At 36.2% G+C, this 17,431-nt stretch overlaps 2 protein-coding genes and 1 long non-coding RNA gene across 4 annotated transcripts; all 3 read right to left on the bottom strand.

Annotated features, from left to right (window-relative positions):
- Positions 1 to 692: 692 nt before the first annotated feature.
- On the bottom strand, positions 693 to 6,113 carry LOC130711265 (uncharacterized). Of its 2 annotated transcripts, none has more exons than XM_057560809.1 (4): positions 5,840 to 6,113; positions 4,446 to 5,165; positions 3,715 to 4,149; positions 693 to 1,569 (listed from the first exon to the last, which is right to left on the bottom strand). In XM_057560809.1, the coding sequence occupies exons 2-4, from the start codon at positions 5,161 to 5,163 to the stop codon at positions 1,391 to 1,393; spliced, it is 1,332 nt and encodes a 443-aa protein (XP_057416792.1). In that variant the 5' UTR covers positions 5,164 to 5,165; positions 5,840 to 6,113; the 3' UTR covers positions 693 to 1,390. The 2 variants fall into 2 exon arrangements, with proteins under 2 accessions (XP_057416792.1, XP_057416793.1); XM_057560810.1 differs by lacking the exon at positions 5,840 to 6,113 and adding an exon at positions 5,701 to 5,815.
- A 6,338-nt stretch (positions 6,114 to 12,451) lies between these two features.
- Positions 12,452 to 13,594, bottom strand: LOC130716010 (uncharacterized). Its single transcript, XR_009011836.1, has 3 exons — positions 13,043 to 13,594; positions 12,846 to 12,943; positions 12,452 to 12,738 (listed from the first exon to the last, which is right to left on the bottom strand). It is a non-coding gene; the product is annotated as an uncharacterized LOC130716010 (long non-coding RNA).
- A 1,394-nt stretch (positions 13,595 to 14,988) lies between these two features.
- Positions 14,989 to 15,603, bottom strand: LOC130712325 (uncharacterized). Its single transcript, XM_057562162.1, has one exon. It carries the CDS (start codon positions 15,489 to 15,491, stop codon positions 15,144 to 15,146), a length of 348 nt encoding a protein of 115 aa, XP_057418145.1. The 5' UTR covers positions 15,492 to 15,603; the 3' UTR covers positions 14,989 to 15,143.
- Between the last annotated feature and the right edge of the window lie 1,828 nt (positions 15,604 to 17,431).

Genomic DNA, 17,431 nt, shown 5'->3' with positions numbered 1-17,431 from the left:
GAAGTTGGCCTAATACCTTTGGTGGGGTTATATTGTGTATCTGGGGAGGCGAGGAATTCGTTCGTGTTGCAATGATAGATTCTATAATTTGGAAGTTAGGTTTGTTGATCGTCGACATCTTGAGGAGGGTTGCACAAGCAATGAAGCTCGAGTTGTGCTTAATGGCATCAACCTGCCTAGGTATAGGCAAACACTGATGGGATGGGAGTTCCACCCTATGGATGGGTGAAGTACAATGTGGACGGTTCAGCTAGGGGGGCTTTGAGCGTAGTAGGTTGTGGAGGAGTGGTTGGAGATGACTCAAGTGGTTGGTTTCTTGGTTTTAAGTATGAACTTTGACTCTTCAAATGTGCTCATATCTGTAATTTGGTGGCGTCCTAATAACATTGGTCTTGCTTTGGGACTATGGTTTTAGAAACGTCATTGTGGAGAATGATTCTTTTATTAAAATCAAGTTTCTGAACAAATAGTGTGATCCATGTCACCCTTATGCATCTATGGTTACACATATTAAAGCTTAGTTTGATAGGGACACATTTTTTTATTAAAACTTACATGTCACCCTTACATTAAAACTTTTAGTGACACTTTTTTTTTACTTTCAAAAAAAAAAAAATTGTCACTAAGAAAATATACTCCAGAGAAAATATGGATGAATAGCCATCAACCAAGATAACATATTTCTACAAGTCTAAACGCACAAAAAAATATTAAATTAATGAAAAGTAAATAAATTGTATGTTTCCTATCATTAAACACGTATAACAAACAGATGCCTAACAGCATAGCAGCTTTCTTCAATAATGAGATCTGCAGAAACCAGGGAACAAAAGCAATTTGCTAAACAGCAAAGCCAATGTGTGTAAAAATATTACAATCAGCAACCTTATATTTCAAACGCCTGTGAAAGAAGAGGGCCTCATCCAACCCTTGACAAACAAGTCTTATTTCTAGTTTTGGTGTCAACAAATTACTACTGAGTCTGTTCACTAGGGAACCCAAGAAATACCTGATTGGAAACCTAGCATCATCGCTTGACCGGATTTACCCTGTCACAGCTCAAACTTCTTTCTGCTGAGTTAGATGTTTGAGGAAGCAAAGCATAAAGAATCTATATAATTGTGCTCTGCCAAAATGTACAAATGGGCAAATGCTTATTCTGCTCTCGCGAATTCATAGGAAACTAATACAGGATTATCTCATCAACAAGGACCAAGACTTACAGTGTCAGGCACTAGTATAGAATGGCCCAACAGATTATGCACAAACTCGGGATGCCGGAAAATTGTAATGATTAAGTATGATGTGTTTGCCACATAGTAGTAGCATGTATAACTTTTATTCTCCTCTCCTACCAAAACTAGGCGATGAAGTTAGTGTTGGTGGTGTATTAGTTGGCTCCATCATCATGTTCAGAAGCCATATCATGGTCCGTAGATGTTGATCCTTTACCCGTCGGGAGATAAGACCATGCTATTGCTGCAGTACCAAGTACAATGGCAGTAGTAACAGAGCCCCAAATCCACCTCTGCCTCCTAATCGTTCTTTGTCTCTCACGCCGTGCCATCTCTGAACATGACAGAAAATGACATATATGAGATTTTGAAGACAGAGCAAGCCAAACAAACAAGGCAGATAAATAGGTTGAAAACAAGGTACCCCAGTTGCATGCAAATAAGACACAATGCTTGTGTGTTTGTTTGAAAACAGAATATCACTAGGTAAAAAAAGTCATAGGCAACAGCTCATCACATCAAATACATCAGGAGAAGTCCACCATTGTTGGATGATTGAGCCACTAACTTAAAATAGGTTCGATCATGATTAGGTATAATCTACCATAAAAAGGTAATTAGTAAAGCCCAAATCTAGCAAGCAAAACACCATCACTCCTGCAAGTCTGTTCTTTCACACCACTAATTTACAGAACAAGTGGCATACAAATATGAAAGCCAAGAGCTTGGGCAAAACAAAATACAAGTTAAAGCTTCCAGAAAATTCAGAAGTGAAGAACTTGTTTATAGAGTTCAAAGCCCTTCAGTGCATACCTATCAATTGTAATACATACATGTCATACATTTCGGTAGCATTAACAAGTACAAATCAAGTAAAACAAAAAAAAAAGATTAATGATTGAACATATATGGTTGTCATTTGGTCTATCTTTGCAATAACACTGCATACAAGCATCAAGCCATGCGCTCATCCGATATTATCATAGCTACTTAATTCATCTTCATTTCAAGATATCCCATTCTTTCCTTTACTTCCAATAACTGACTCATTTTGTAGGGGATGGGGGTTTGGTTCATAATGAATTTTAGGCTAACAATCACAATTGAATCTTAAATGTTGTTTTCACAATTAACACATGGCCCTTCTCATGGACATACAATTTTGATACAATCTATGAAGTATGAAATCAGCATCCAATTTAATAGAAGGCCACACTGCAGATGCTCAGTGCTACCTGGTGTTTATTTAACTCTCCCTTGAACAAATATTCTTGTGTCATTTTAAATAGATAGAGGGAGATGTGTCACGAGCATGGTTGTCAAACTCGCAAGATGACTTGTGTTTCTAGGTAGAAGGTAAGATTGAGTTGAATCAACACAAACTTGTTTCTGAACAAATTCAGCTGACCTAGTGTGAGCTTGTCTAAACTTACTCAAAATCAACCACCTAGTGGATGGATATGCCAGCAGGAGGTTGATCATGCTTAACTAGAAGTCTTGGATTCGAGCCGGCGTATGCAGCAACATTAAATACTTAGATCAAGTGCTTTACCGCCCATGAAAGTTCTACCCAACTCAAGAAGGACTGCCTTTAGTGTGGGATACCTATGGTCAAGACCAAAAACTTGCTCAAAATCGTGAGTTAGAGCCCAATTTAGCGAGTTTGATTATACAAGAAAAATGAAGACATTTTGACCATAAGGCTTGTACATGTCTGTTCACCGACTTATGAAGCTCATAGCCCCCCATACTACCAATGAAGACCCTCACTCCCTTCCTTCAGTGTTAACACTTTTGCACTGTCCACTGAACTCTCACTGCACAGCAAGCATCCCACAGCACAATACCATCCCTACACCGCTGCACCACGCGATCTCCTCCCCCAACATTTTCTCGTGTGGTCGTGCCCCACAGAACCCAACTGCCCTTGTTTGGTGCTTTCCACTACCTTCTTCAAGTGAATAAAGTGCTGTCTGTCAGCATGAAATAAACCCATCCCATATTTGTTTGAGTTTCTGGTCAACTTATATTTTGTCTATTATAGTGTATACAATATACTTCTGCTACTGTTGTGCTTGTGTATCAATTTTGTACTGAAACCCACTTCTTTTTTGTTTTTCCTTTGCACTAGACTCTTGGCAGTTTTCCAGTTTTGTGTTTGTCCACAAGTCCATTAATTTTGAACTTGCAATGTTTATTATGAAGTTGGAATGCTGAATAATTATTATATTAATGGTATCACATTCTATTTGGATACCATTTACATGTATTTTTATTTACGAGTCAAGTCTACAAAAACTTCACAAGCATACACAAATTTGACAATCTTAGTTATGAGGGGAAAAAGTAAAACAACAAATCAAACCAATACCAGGTAGCAGCTACAAAGATATATTTATACACATTGAAAAACAACATAGATATATTCAGTTAAGTAGAGAAAGAATAAATTTGACAATTTGATCAATAAAGATCTTACCTACTGCTTCCTGATTCCTCTGAGACATCTCCCTGTTCATGGTCTCATAACAATGGAGACGTTCCAATAGTCGAGAAATCTCAAAGTTCTTTGACTCTAATTGAGCTTCCATCTCCATCTCCACCTCAGCTCTGGCAGTTCCTCTCCCAATGGCGTTGGATATAAACCTAGCAGTGTGAACTTGCTGACGTATATCATCCACAGAATCAGAACTCAGCTGCTCACCGTCCGCAATAGCAGTAAGATCTGCAGGCAAAACAATTCCCACAAGAGAGAACTCTTTTCTAATTCTCTCCCACTGGCTTCGCATGCTGTTTAGGGATTCTTCAACTTGCTTTCGTTTCTCTATCTCCAACAATAGACTCAACCTTATTTCACGCAGTTCAGCATCAACATCACGGAGAGAATTTTGAGTCCCGCCATCAGAAGAAAGTTCTACAGGAAGAAGAGATCCAAGTAAGCTAACTATCTATGACATGAAATGTTCCCAAGACATATATACTCATTTCAATGGAAAAATCAGGATATTTCTTTTATCATTGCTGCAATAACCATTCATGAAAACATTAATTAAATGTAAGAAAAATGAACAAAAATGTAAGTAATAAAGTGAGAAAATAAAACAAAATGGTTCTAAAATTTACAAACTCAATTTTTGAACAGATCCACATGTCCACATACACATACTCAAGGGCAAGGAAATTATTTGCAGTAATCCTAGCTCAATTTACCTTCCCAAGCATCAAAGAACTCCCCACCAGGAGTGCTTAATTTAACACCGCGTTCTGTGCCTGTATTATCCTCTCCATCTGTGTAACTTGTTACACTCATTGAATCTTGCGGATCAAAAAAATCATCACTCTCAACATCCCTTTCAGAATTCAGCGCCCCTACCTTTTCCACATGCGTTCCATTAGTAATGCTACTACTAAGTTCATTTTCCCTGCACCCATGCTCCAGGTCACTGCCATTGCAGCTACTAAGTTTGGTATCAAGTGCACCAGTTACTTGCTCTTCATTAACAGGTTCAGCGTTCATGACAGTAACTTGGAGGTCACCAGCAGAACTGGAAACCACAGTATCAGAGCTCTTACTATTAACATTTTCATCCTCATGAACCTCCTGTTTGGCCTGTACATCCGCCTCAGAGAAACTCTTGAGGAGGCGCGGGCCACGACGTTTGTGGTTGACAATGTACGGCGAAGGCGGGAACGAAGAGGGTGCATCCGGAAGCGGCGTCACCTCAGGAGTGGCATAGAGCGACGGCTTTAACTGAGGACGAGGAGGTGGCTTCTTACTTACAGACGGGGCAGTCGGTTCACTGGTTCTCCTCCCGAGCTTCCTCGCGTTGGGGCCCGGCATGGAGGTCGAAGCAGATCTACGAGCAGCAGGTTTGGATGCACCAGGCTCTATCAACCTATCAAATGCTATGGCAGTAAAGGTCGGCATGGCTGTAGAAAATCACAGCAAAACAATACACGAACATTAAAACTCGAATAATCATGTAGCCTAAGCTAGTAAACTGCAATTTTTCAATTATACAATGCATTGGAATTTGGAAGCAGTTACATATTGTTGAATTTAATCTAAATCAATAGAAAATCATCCATATGCAACAATTGACCTATTATAAATTGATAGAAAGAAAAAAAGATAGAAGATAGGCAAGGATACCATGAGATTATTCATTAGTTTCCAACCAAAATCAGAACCATATGTAAAGAAATGAAAATTCAGCTAACAAGAACAAAAAATCAAATACGAAATCCCTAACCGTATAATCATAATTCCCTCTTCTCTTGTCTCCTTTATACACATTGAAAAACAGAATATTTGCATGATTCAAACATAACATAACCCTATCAAATCGTAATTTTCTATTTCATTGGAGTAAAACAGGAAAGAAATGAATCCAAAAATGCATACAGCTTAATCTAAAAACAGAAAACAAATCGGAAGAATCGAAAAATGCATGAAATCACTCACAGGCGAGACCTAAAACAGCATTAAATTCGAAATCCAAATCGAAATTGTTTGTTACCCAGAAATCGGGAATCGTAAACGAAAATGAAGCAGAGAAAAAAAATGAGAAAGATTAAAATTGAATAAAATAGAAGAAACAAACCTTGCGTGAAGGATAAGAAGAAAGAGAGAGAGAGAGAGAGAGAGAGAGAGAGAGGGTTGAGAAGTGAAAAGGACTAAGTGGTGAGGAAGGAAGAAGAGGCAACGCCTGAAATGTGAATGTGAATGGAAGGCGTGCGAAGCTTCATGGTATTTGGATGCATCATGTTAAATTGTTGTTGTTTAAAGAAACAACACAACACTTCCCACACCTGTGGAATCAACCTGTTTTTTTTGGTACAAACTAGATTAGAATCAATCTTTTTAACGCAACCTCACCCACCACCACCCTTTCTAATCAATTTTCAACCATTTTTCTTTATTATTATTTGTTCTTATTCAAATCAATGTGGTGCCATTTCTGAGGTCATATCGCATACAGAGATCTGTTTTCTATTATTAATTTTGTTTAATGAAATTAATTGACAGGAAATAAAATACACATTTATATTTATTTATTGCAACTTGATTCTTCTTCTTGTGTGTGGTCTGCGGGCGTGCCACGAACACGCTTTTTTCGTGCTCGGTCGGGATCAGCCTGCCTCACTCCTTGCGTCATGTCATTTTTGGTCTTTTGACCAGTAATTCTCTCACCTAGTACAAAATTCTGGGATTAATTATAGAATTACAGATAATAATTAGATAAATGGTTATGGATTACTATCTCTTTAGAGTTGACAATCTTAAGCGGAATATGTGGAACATTGAGAGGGTTTACACTTGACATATCTGATTCCATAGTTATTATCAGAAAAAAAAAAAAATCGTGGAGTAGGGGTGGGTAGTGTCTTCTCGTCGCTTCCCCACATTTGAACGGTTTGATCAATGAAAATTGTACAATGTCGGAGAAATTGGGTTTGATTTTTAGTTTTAAGAGATGGAGGAGAATCATGGGGACGGATTTCTCCACTAGCTCCAAAGTTTTATATAAGTCTCTGTATCATTTTGTCCTATGCTACTTCTTTCGATACAATTTTCAATTTCTAGTAAGTTTTAATTGAGCTCTACGAACTCGTATCACATTCGATGGAGGAATATCATGAGCTTAAATTTATTTTGGGCCATAGAGACAGTTTTGGTCATTAGAGAAGAATTTCGCCACTAAAAAGCTTCATTTATGCCTCTTTATCATTTTGTCATACTCTACTTCTTTCGTTCCAATTATCCATTTGTAGTAAGTCTTAATTGAGCTCTACGAACTCGTATCTTGCAAGGCCACAAAAATTTATGACAACAAGAAGTAGATGGATGTAATGAAAAATGAAATGAAGTCTTGGCATGATAATTGTAGTTTTCACTTAGTGAAGTTGCCAAAAGGCAAGAAAGCTTTGGAAAACAAGTGGATTTGCATGGTGAAGTTAGAAAGTAATTCTACATCTCTGAGGTATAAAGCCATATTGATGGTGGAAGATTTCAGACACGGAAAGAGTGTTGATTCCAATGAGATGGTGAAGATGTCATTCATTGAAATTGTATTGAGTTTGGTTGCTACTCTTGATTTGGAGGTAAAGCAAATAGATGTAAAAGCTGCTTTTCCTTCATGGTGATTTGTAAGAAGAGATTGACATGAAGCAACTTGATGATTTTATTTTTGAAGGCAAGGAAGACTATGTGTGTTGGCCAAGAAAGAGTCTATAAGGTTTCAAGTAGGCTCTGCGGTAATGGTACAAAAAGTTTGAGTCTATTATATGTGAGCAAGGCTACAATAAGACTACTTTTGATCACTGTGTATTTATTAAAAAATTTGATGATGATGATTTCATGATCCTATTATTGTGTGTAGATGACATGCTTATTGTTGGGAAAAACATTTCCACGATTGATAGGTTAAAAAGCAATTGGGAGAGTCATTTTTCATGAAAGACATAGGAGCTGCTTAACATATTCTAGGTATAAGAATCACGCGTGATAGGCAAGAAACTTTGGATGTCAGAGGAACACTATGTTAAAGACTATTACAGAGGTCCTAAATGGAAAATGCTAAGCGGTAAGCACTCATCTTGCTACTCACTTTAAATTGAGTTCTAAATAGAGGCCTTCAAATAAAGCTGAAAATCAGATATGCAACGAGTTCCTTATGCATTTGTTGTTGGTAGTTTGATGTATGCAATGGTGTGCACAAGACCAGATATAGCGCATGTTGTTGGTAGAATCAGGAGATGTCGAACAAATCTGGGTAGAGAGCATTGGAATGCTGTGAAATTGATTTTGAGGTATCTTTGTGGTTCTAACTTCTAATAGTTTGAGGCTTTGTTTTGGAGGTAATAAGCCTACCCATGGGGCTAGACTAATTCTGATATGTTGTAGACAATGATTTCAAAAAGTCTGCTTCAGGCTATTTGATAAAGTTTGTAGGGGGAGTTGTGGCTTTGAAATCTAGATTGCATAGGTGTATTGCATTGTCCACTTTTGAGGCAGAGTTCATTGATATTACAGAAGCATGCAAGGAATTTCTTTAGTTGAAGAAATTATTCCAGGATTAAGTTTTATCTAGGACAAATACTTGTTGTTTTGTGATAGTCAAGGTAAGATTCATCTTGAGAAAGAGTCCAACTTTTCATTCTACGTCCAAACACATTGATGTGAGGTGTCATTGGATACGTGATGCATTAATTGCTAGGTTGTTGGAATTGGTCAGGTTCGTACAGATGGTAATGGTGCTGATATAATGACTAAGGAATTACCGAGAAGCATGTTTAAAACTTGTTGTGTGATTGTCGGTTTGACAGTCCTCTCCATATAGTTATATGAGGGAGGTTTATTAGGGTTTTGGGAAGCCGCATGAGATTCGTCATTATAACTTTGTTCATCATAGGATCCGGCTAAAACTTTGAAGCAGGTTTGTAACTTCTGATTCCTCAATCGAAGCAGTTGGATCTGTGACAAGTTGTATGAGGTGGGAGAGATCGGGTCCTGACAGCATAAGCGATAGTTTTTTTTATATTTTTTGTTCTTTATTTTATGCTTGTTGCTTTGTTGTTTTGTCAATTATTGAGCACGATTTGTGTTGTGATTTGAGACTCTCTTGTACCTTATTTTGATCGTAGTGAAGCTTGATTGACTAGTCCGTGTCTGTGGTTTTTAACTTCTCACATTGAAAAGATTTTTCCATGTTAAAATCTTGAGGTCTCTATAGACAAGGTCCTATGACCTTCTTAGCAGCTCTTTCCTAATCAATCAGCTTTTGGTGGTCAATTCCCCTTCTCCTTTTGGGAACTCTCTTCTTTTATATTTATGTGATTTTTAATTGTTGCGTCTATTTGTTACTATTTTTCACAAATATTTGCAAATTTAAAAAATTATTATCCATTACATATTATTCTGTTTGAGTTGCTGTTAATAGAGTCCCTGCCTGCTTTGGTGATAAGTAGTTAAGTACCAAGAACTTCAGCAATCAATTTCAATTGAGTCACACAATGCATCATTTATAATTAATAAATATTTTGTGGCAAATTTTGGGGGAGGATATATATATATATATTTTTTTTGCTAAAGAGGATATTGTTGACTTTAAGAATGTGAATATTTGGCTCTTTTGAGCAGTTGACCCGTCCCCCTAAAAAAAGAACTTTTGAATTCAGTTTTGCCAAAGATATTAAAATAGTGTTTTCCTTTAGGGAAAAAAATAAGATGGTGTTGAAAACGTGCCTTCTAAAGAAAAGAAGAATGATAGGGAAGAGTTGTTGGAAGGTGGCATAGGAAGTTAGGAACATTGGCTCTTCTTCAAGAGAAGCCCACCTTTGATTTAAATATTATTAATTGGATCAGCCGCACATTACACGGGGTCTTCTACAATTTTGGGCATTAGTTTTAACACCCCTCAATTAATCCCCCACCTTCCTTTATACACCAAAATATCTGAAATACCCTTTAAAATTTAATTTCATTCCAAACATATCCCTTTTCCTATCTTATCACTATCATCATTTTTGTTTATCACATCACCCTTCACTTTTACTCTCATCTCATAGTTTTCTTCGTTGCCACTTTTCACACTTAATATATGTGAAAACATTTCATACATTGTAAGTGTGAACCGATGTATGTTCGTTCTCTCTTCACCTTCTTCCTTTCGTTTTAAGTATTTCACACTCAGTGAGTGGAAAACATTTTCACATTCTTAACAGTTGGTTCCTTCACACTCTTGAGTGTGAAATGAAAATATAAAAAAATTAATTTTTTTTTAAATAAAATTATTAACAGTTCAATAACTCACACTCTTGAGTGTGATATTTGAAAATGTTTCACACATTTGAGTGTGAAATTTAATTATTAAAAACTAAATATTTAAAATTTAAAATAAAATTATTAACACTTGGTTCTTTCACACTCTGGAGTGTGAAATTTGAAAAGATTTCACACTCTTGAGTGTGAAATGAAAATTATAACAAAAAAAAATTAAAAAATTATTAACAGTTCAATAACTCACACTCTTGAGTGTGAAATTTGAAAATGTTTCACACACTTGAGTGTGAAATCTAATTCTAAAGAAACGAAAAATTTAAAATTGAAAATAAAGTCCATTCACACTACTGATCTTGAGTGCGAAACTGAATTGTGTTTCACACCCTTGAGTGTGAAACACAATTGTGCGAATTGAGTATCTTTATTCCCTCTTCACCTTCTTCCTTTCGTTTTAAGCGTTTCACACTTAGTAAGTGTGAAATATTTTCACACACATTGAGTGTGAAAATGTTTCACACTTAGTATGTGTAAAAATACTATCACACTTTGACTATCTCTTTATAAGAGAGGGTATTAAGGGAATTTATAAAATAAAAGAGGGTGTGGGATTAATAAGGAGGGTGTTAAAACTAATGCCCTACAATTTTATGAGCATCTTCTCAATCAATGCAACCTTTAGATATCATAATTACATTTTCTACCAACTTAAATAGTTTAGGTTGTATTATATATTGTTTGGTGCATCAATATTAGGGATGATATTGAAGCTCTCAGTAGGTTGCTTGGGAGAAACTGGCAAGTGACAATAACCCATGTAGATCGGGAGCAAAATAAGGTTGTTGACGCGCTTGCAAAGCTTGCTGCAAACAAGAATTGGGATTGGAAGATCTCTACCTAGCCACCCATAGCAGTCATTCCATTGCTCTGCCATGATGTTTTAGTTAGTTAGTCATTGTTTTTGTTTTGTTTCCCACTGTAACAAAAAAAAAAAGATGAGTGTTTAGCTTGATAATTATTTATTGACATCAGCATTTTCATAATTGTGTTGATTTAGCATCCGTTAATTAGTGTCGGTTACACAACCAACATTCATATTTTGTCGAGTAAGTTAGTGTAGCCCTTATTCCAATGCTAGGCCAACGCAAAATGTTAATTTGCATTCATTTTTCCACTTTAAGACCGACGCTAATGAACGATTTTCTAGTAGTGGCATGACTCGTCATCATCCTCTCTTTTCTATGCTTCAATAATTGTTGGACCCATTAGGCTTTTGTGTATTAGTTCAATTCAAACTTAGACTGAACACTTAATAGCTAGAGCTATCAATGCACAGATTGTCTCACCATAGGTTAGGGCAAAAGTGAGTTAGGTTGGATCAACTTACTTTTTGGTGAGCCAGAAAATGCTATCCTCTTCTACCTGCAAGTCGATGAGTTAGGTAGGTTTGCTCAATTAATTCTGAAAATATGAAAAAGCGAAAATAATATAAAAAATAAAAAATATATAAGTTAAGTTAGAGTTTTTTATTATTTTATAATTTAACATAATATGTAAAGTGGGTTGAGTTATTAACCTGATTCAAGCCACCTCAAACTCACTTTGACTCATGATCTAAGTAAGTCGAGTTAGATTAGCCCGAAAAAGTATACTAACTCAATCCAGTGATAAGGTGGCTTGGTCTAAATTAACTAACGAGTTGGAGCTTGCATTGACAACTATATATAAAGATACATACTGGTAGTAGATTTTTTTAATAGTAACCAATTTTGGATTGATTGTGTTTGGTCCAAACACTACACAAAAAGCACTTGTTAGCGTCATCCGAAAACCGATGCTACAGAACTAAAAGCCAATGTTATAGTAGTTTTAGCGTCAGCATCGCAACTGAGGTTAAAATACTCGAAATTAACATGTAATGTCAATCTTAAGGATGACACTAAAAGTTAGAGGTTGCATAGCCAACTCTATGCTGACGTTACATACTGAGCACGTTGCCTGACGCTAATGGTGAACTGTTAGCGTCGATCGTATAGACTGACTCTAATCTTAACGTTGTTGCATCGATCATGGTCGGCGCTATGTAGAATAATTTTGTAAGAAAAATATATATAGAGGTACCACATAATGTTAAACTTATAAATTGAAAAGCTTACTGAAAAAGTACATGTGTGGCAATCGGAAAAGACTTTGAAAATGGTTTCAAATGCATTTCCAAATGGCGGTCAAGGTTTATGTTCCCTGCAAATGCATTTGAAACCATTTTTCGGGAGTACTTTTCCTATTGTTATGCATCTACACTATTTAGGTAAATTTTTCAATTAATCAATGTCATATTATATTATTCGATTTCATATTAGTTCTTTCATACCATATTAATAGTTATCTTATAATCAACATGCTTACAATTTTTTAACAAGATAAATATCACACTTTTACATACATTCCATAGTTATTCAACATCAAAACATGAGAATATTCCTATAATTCCTATAAGTGCTTCCCTTTTTGCATACAAATGATACAATCCCGTTCTGGAAGACAGTAAATAAGAAACACATCGCTAAACAATTTCAATATTCTTTACATGTATGCTTTGAGTTCCACATACCGCGTGTCGTCCCTTCCCAAATAGGGCAGGTGCATTTCTACATTCAAATCATTTGGAACTTGTTGTGTTGACAAGGTTGTATCCATCCTTCCACTTTGGCAAACCAATTACTAAGATAAACACACAACCAAACAAAAAATAAAACTCATGCAAATTAGGATTCATAATATGTTAAGAAAAATAAAACTCACAAATAAGATCAATATATCAATTATACCTGTGCTAAGTCTCCCTTGTAAAATCTCCTTCTTTCCTCTTTGGCAAACCAATTCACAACATATTCTATTTGATACTTCTATCACAAACAGACACACCCTAGCAAAACAAAACTTTAAAAAAATCAACATTCAAAATTTGTTAAGTGAAATAAAACTCACAAATTAGATGACTTATAAAAAAATCAAATCAACATACCAATAGAAGGTAATGGATGTGGTGGCAACAAGACATTGAGGGGCAGTGCAACAATGAGGCAGTGGAAGCGGGGAAGCGTTCAAAAGAAGGGTGGAACGCGATAAAGGGAGGCACACAACAATGAGGAGTCAAGTGACAATGAAAGTGGGGCAACATCGACGCGGCAGTAGGGTGGCGGCTTGACAATGTAGCGGTGACTCGACAATGTAGTGGCAACGCGATGGTGGGGAGCCTACATGGAAGGAGTTCTGAGGTGGAGGCAGATCTCGTTGCCAAGGGAGAGGCCAATGAAGATGGTAAAGGTGGCGAAGAAGGAGGGATGGGGTTGAATAGGTGGCGCCGCCAAAGGGAAGGTGAAGGCAACCGAAAGAGGATGGGGATGAGTGCGATGGTGGCCGAGGGAGAGGGTGACAATGACAGTGGTGGGCCAGGAGGGAGGGGAAGGATCATAGTATCTACAAAGGGAGGATGGCATAGGGAAAGGAGGAGGTGACGAGAGGAGAGGGTGAGGTTACGTTTTGAAAAATGAGCAAACAAGGGACTTAAAAGAAATGTGGGGGCAAGAGTTTGATGAATAATAACGTCACCTTTAGTCGACCCTACGCCCGGGGTCACATGAAATGTGTTGTACCAACCACATTAGCGTCGGTTGTGTTATACCAATCACATAAGCGTTGGTCACAGTCAACACTAGGTTGGTTGTTGAATGTAGCGTTGGTCATAATCCGTTTCTAATTATTTTCAGGTGGATGCTAAGTTGGCCGATGATTTTAGCGTCCACCTCAACAGACTCCAACTCCTAGTAAGCCGACGATATTGAGCGTCAACCAAGCCGTCAATAAAGATAAGTGGTTTTTGTTTTACGTTTTGCTTGTAGCGTTGACGTTTGTGTCAGGGTCGGTGCTAATAGAGGACTCTTAAAATAATTTTCTTTGTAGTGAAAGAAATAAGATCATAACTAGTAATGAAATTAAATCTTAACGGGCTATATGTCAAATTCATAGTTAGCCAGTTTGAGCCATATGATCTAATCTGATTTTTTTTTTTTCAATAATAGCAAATACTAAATTGTCATATGTGATACTAGATATGTATACTATAAGGGTACTAGAATTTTGTAATGGTGCTTAGAAGTTAGAACTACAAAATAACGTAATATGATATGATATACACACAACACTTGAAAGTTGTTTTATGTAGTTTTATTTATAAGCTGATTGAAACACAAAATAAACTGTAGGTTTAATGTTTTTTTATCACAAATTTTAATTAATTTCCGTATTTTACTCAAACATATAGTACAGTTCATGGAAAATAGAATCAAAATTAAAAGGCTAAAAATCATTTTTGACCCCTGATATTTTAAGTTTATGTAAATTCTGCCCTTACTCTATTTTTGTCGATGTTTCTACCCCTCATGTTTTCAAATAGTGCACCGTTTACCCCTCCGTCAGTCAGACGTTAACAAACTAACGGTATGAGCTGATTTGACTTTTTTTTTAATATTTTCTGGACATGCCACATGGAAATTACAAGTGAAATTGGAAAAAGGGGGCATGGGAGATTCAAACTCAAGACCTGTAAGTAGCAAAACATGCATTTAACCAGTTCAGTTACATACATAATTGATATATACATCAAGCAAATTTAATTTATATCATTTCCTTGAGCATCATCAACTTCATATACTCCTCTTCATCTCTCCAATCCACTCAGGAACCTCTCTTGAGAAAGCCTGACTGACGGAGGGGTAGAGAGTGCACTGTTTGAAAACATGAGGGGTAGAAACGTCGACAAAAATAGAGTAGGGGCAGAATTTGCACAAACTTGAAACATCAGGGGCAAAAAATGCTTTTTAGCCAAATTAAAAATACAAATTGTTGCTACCCAATATGATTGCAAGTACCCATTCAGTCACACCTAATGAAAGCAGCTGGCAAATGAAATTGTATAATATTTCCAATTGATTTAAATTAATGATTGATAACAAACAAAAAGGTTGCTCAAAGCCTCAAAGTAACTTGACAATTGAATCCAAGACTAAATTCTTATAGGAATACCAATTAACTAACACTCTGTATTAAAACCAAAAAGAAAGTTATCATTTGTAATGGATCACAGGTTTATTGGAATTCAAATCCCACATGCCTCCTTCCTTGAGATACTCAAGGTACCTTGTAAATTCAGGCCTAGCAGTTGTTTTCTTTTTCCTTCTGAAATCCAAGAAACTGAAGAGTGGATGAGTACTCTTGCTACTGTTATTAGCCTTCTTTGTGGGGTTTCTCTGTAGATTGATGTTTCCAAATGTTGCATGAGCCATTTTTCTGGCAGAACTGGATGCTCGAGAAGGCAAACTTGTGCTCCTCTTGAACCCCTCTTGCAAAAGAGCACTGGAAGCAGTTTCTTTACCCAGTCTCTCATACCTCCGAGTAGTGAAGGATCTCAACATGGCTGAATCCTGTTCTGTGAAAGACAAGATTTTGAGAGATGTATTCAAAGTGTGAAGAGGTGAGAGGAAAAGGGTTGGTGAGAAGAGAGGAGATAACTTGGAGTAACGCAGCCCAATGGAGGGCTTTATATAAGCATCTAGCTAGAAGGGTCAAGTTTGGCTTGCTAGTACTTGGGTCCTTCTTGTGTTTTGTATTCAATAATGTATCTTGTTTTGAAAGTTTGCTATTGAAAACAAATTTAATGTGCAAGTTTTGTTGACTTTTTCTGCCCGTCACACAATTCTCACTCTCACCATAAATTGTGAACTAAATATCCATTTCCGAGAACAATTTAATTTTGATGCGCATTATAACATCTTCAATGCTAGTTATTATTTCTTAGAGCATCTCCAATGGTAGGAACTTATTTTGGGACTTATCTCAATTTTTGTGGGCCCAAATTGCCAAATAGGATTTAAGACACTCATAAGGTCTTCATGCATATTTCACTCTAGTGGTTGAGATCTTATTTTACTTTTGACTGGCCCCACAGTACCCAATATATTTATATTATTTATTTCTCTCCCTAATTTTCACTTTGGTTATGGTATTGAAGGAGAGAGAAAAAATATTATTTTATTTAAGATCTGACATTTGAGAGTACCTGAGCTAAAGCACGGATCTTAGCTTTTGCTAAGATCTCATGCCATGTAGGATAACTCCAATGGTGAGATCTAATAAGATCTAGATCTTATTTTAAGGTCCCAAAATAAGGACTCCATTGGAGATACTCTTAGCACTATTTCTGTGGGTCCGTATTGCCACATGTGCTTAAGCAACTTCAAGCAATTTTGCTCCAACCATGAGTTCTTAATTCTTAGTTCTTACCACTATTCATTTGGTCTCACCAATCACATTATTTATCGTTTTTATTTTCATAAAGTAAAAAACAAAACTCATAAGGTAATAAAGTAATTTGGATGAGAGAGAAATAATTAATATTTTAACCTAAGAACTCAAAAAGTAAAACTCCTTATATAAGAACTGAGTTCTTATTTTTAAGAACTAAGAGCTCCATGTCAGCACCTCCAATGGTAAAATTCGTAGTTCTTAGTTCTTAACTTAAAAATAAGAACTAAGAACCTTGCATTGGAGATGCTCTTAGGCGTAAAATTGTTTTACAAATATAACCAAACAAATTATGCTACATTGGATTAAATGATTATATTCATTTTTAATATTAATTAAAAATTATATAAATTTATGATGTGATGGAAATCATTTGAATGCTTATGTAAAAAAATATTACACTCAGTACATCAACCCTTTTTTCCCTTTGGAGAAAGTACAAGAGAGAAAAGTATTGATTTAATTGCACTCTTTTCTGGATAGTTCTGGATACTATTATAAGTGAAGGAGTTTGTTCATCATAGTTTAGCAAGGCTTAATGACGCTGTCGTGAGTCACGATAAATGACTCCAAGCTAGTTATTTAGCACATTGGTTGCATGGGCTAACGTTACATTAACGTCATGCAAACTGACGCCATACACTTGATAAGATGACTGATGTTATCGTCCTTATGTCAGCGTCGGTTGTATAGACCAACTCTATGTGCAACAATTAGTGTCAGCTTGGTAACGCAATATTTCAAAATATAATTGAATTGATTAATCCATGTGGGTTTAATTTAGGGTTGGGATTAGATAATTAATTGAATTGATTAATCCATGTGTATTAAAACAAAGTTATAAAAGCCACATGGAATCAATGACTGTGCAAAATTTGAGTCACATAAGCTCCCAACACGCGTAGGGACCTATTTTGATAAAAAAAAATTCCAGGGATCCGGAATCGGAAAAAAAAATTTCAGGGACTTATTTTCGTATTTAAGCCTATAATATTTAACAACATAAATGATGTTTAGGTCGATGTTAATATTGGTTGTCAATGCAAGTTCG

The sequence above is a fragment of the Lotus japonicus genome, chromosome 4 (assembly GCF_012489685.1).
Source record: "Lotus japonicus ecotype B-129 chromosome 4, LjGifu_v1.2".
NCBI lineage: Eukaryota > Viridiplantae > Streptophyta > Magnoliopsida > Fabales > Fabaceae > Lotus > Lotus japonicus.
This window is presented reverse-complemented; position numbering and strand designations above follow the sequence as displayed.

Bases quoted from the DNA above. Each gene is read 5' to 3' on its own strand.
- LOC130711265 (XM_057560809.1), bottom strand. From the start codon at position 5,163: ATGCCGACCTTTACTGCCATAGCATTTGATAGGTTGATAGAGCCTGGT. The intron at 4,150-4,445 runs GTAAATTGAGCT...TTCTTCCTGTAG, and splicing joins GTTCTTTGATGCTTGGGAAG to AACTTTCTTCTGATGGCGGG. The intron at 1,570-3,714 runs GTAAGATCTTTA...TGTCATGTTCAG, and splicing joins GAGGAATCAGGAAGCAGTAG to AGATGGCACGGCGTGAGAGA.
- LOC130712325 (XM_057562162.1), bottom strand. From the start codon at position 15,491: ATGTTGAGATCCTTCACTACTCGGAGGTATGAGAGACTGGGTAAAGAA.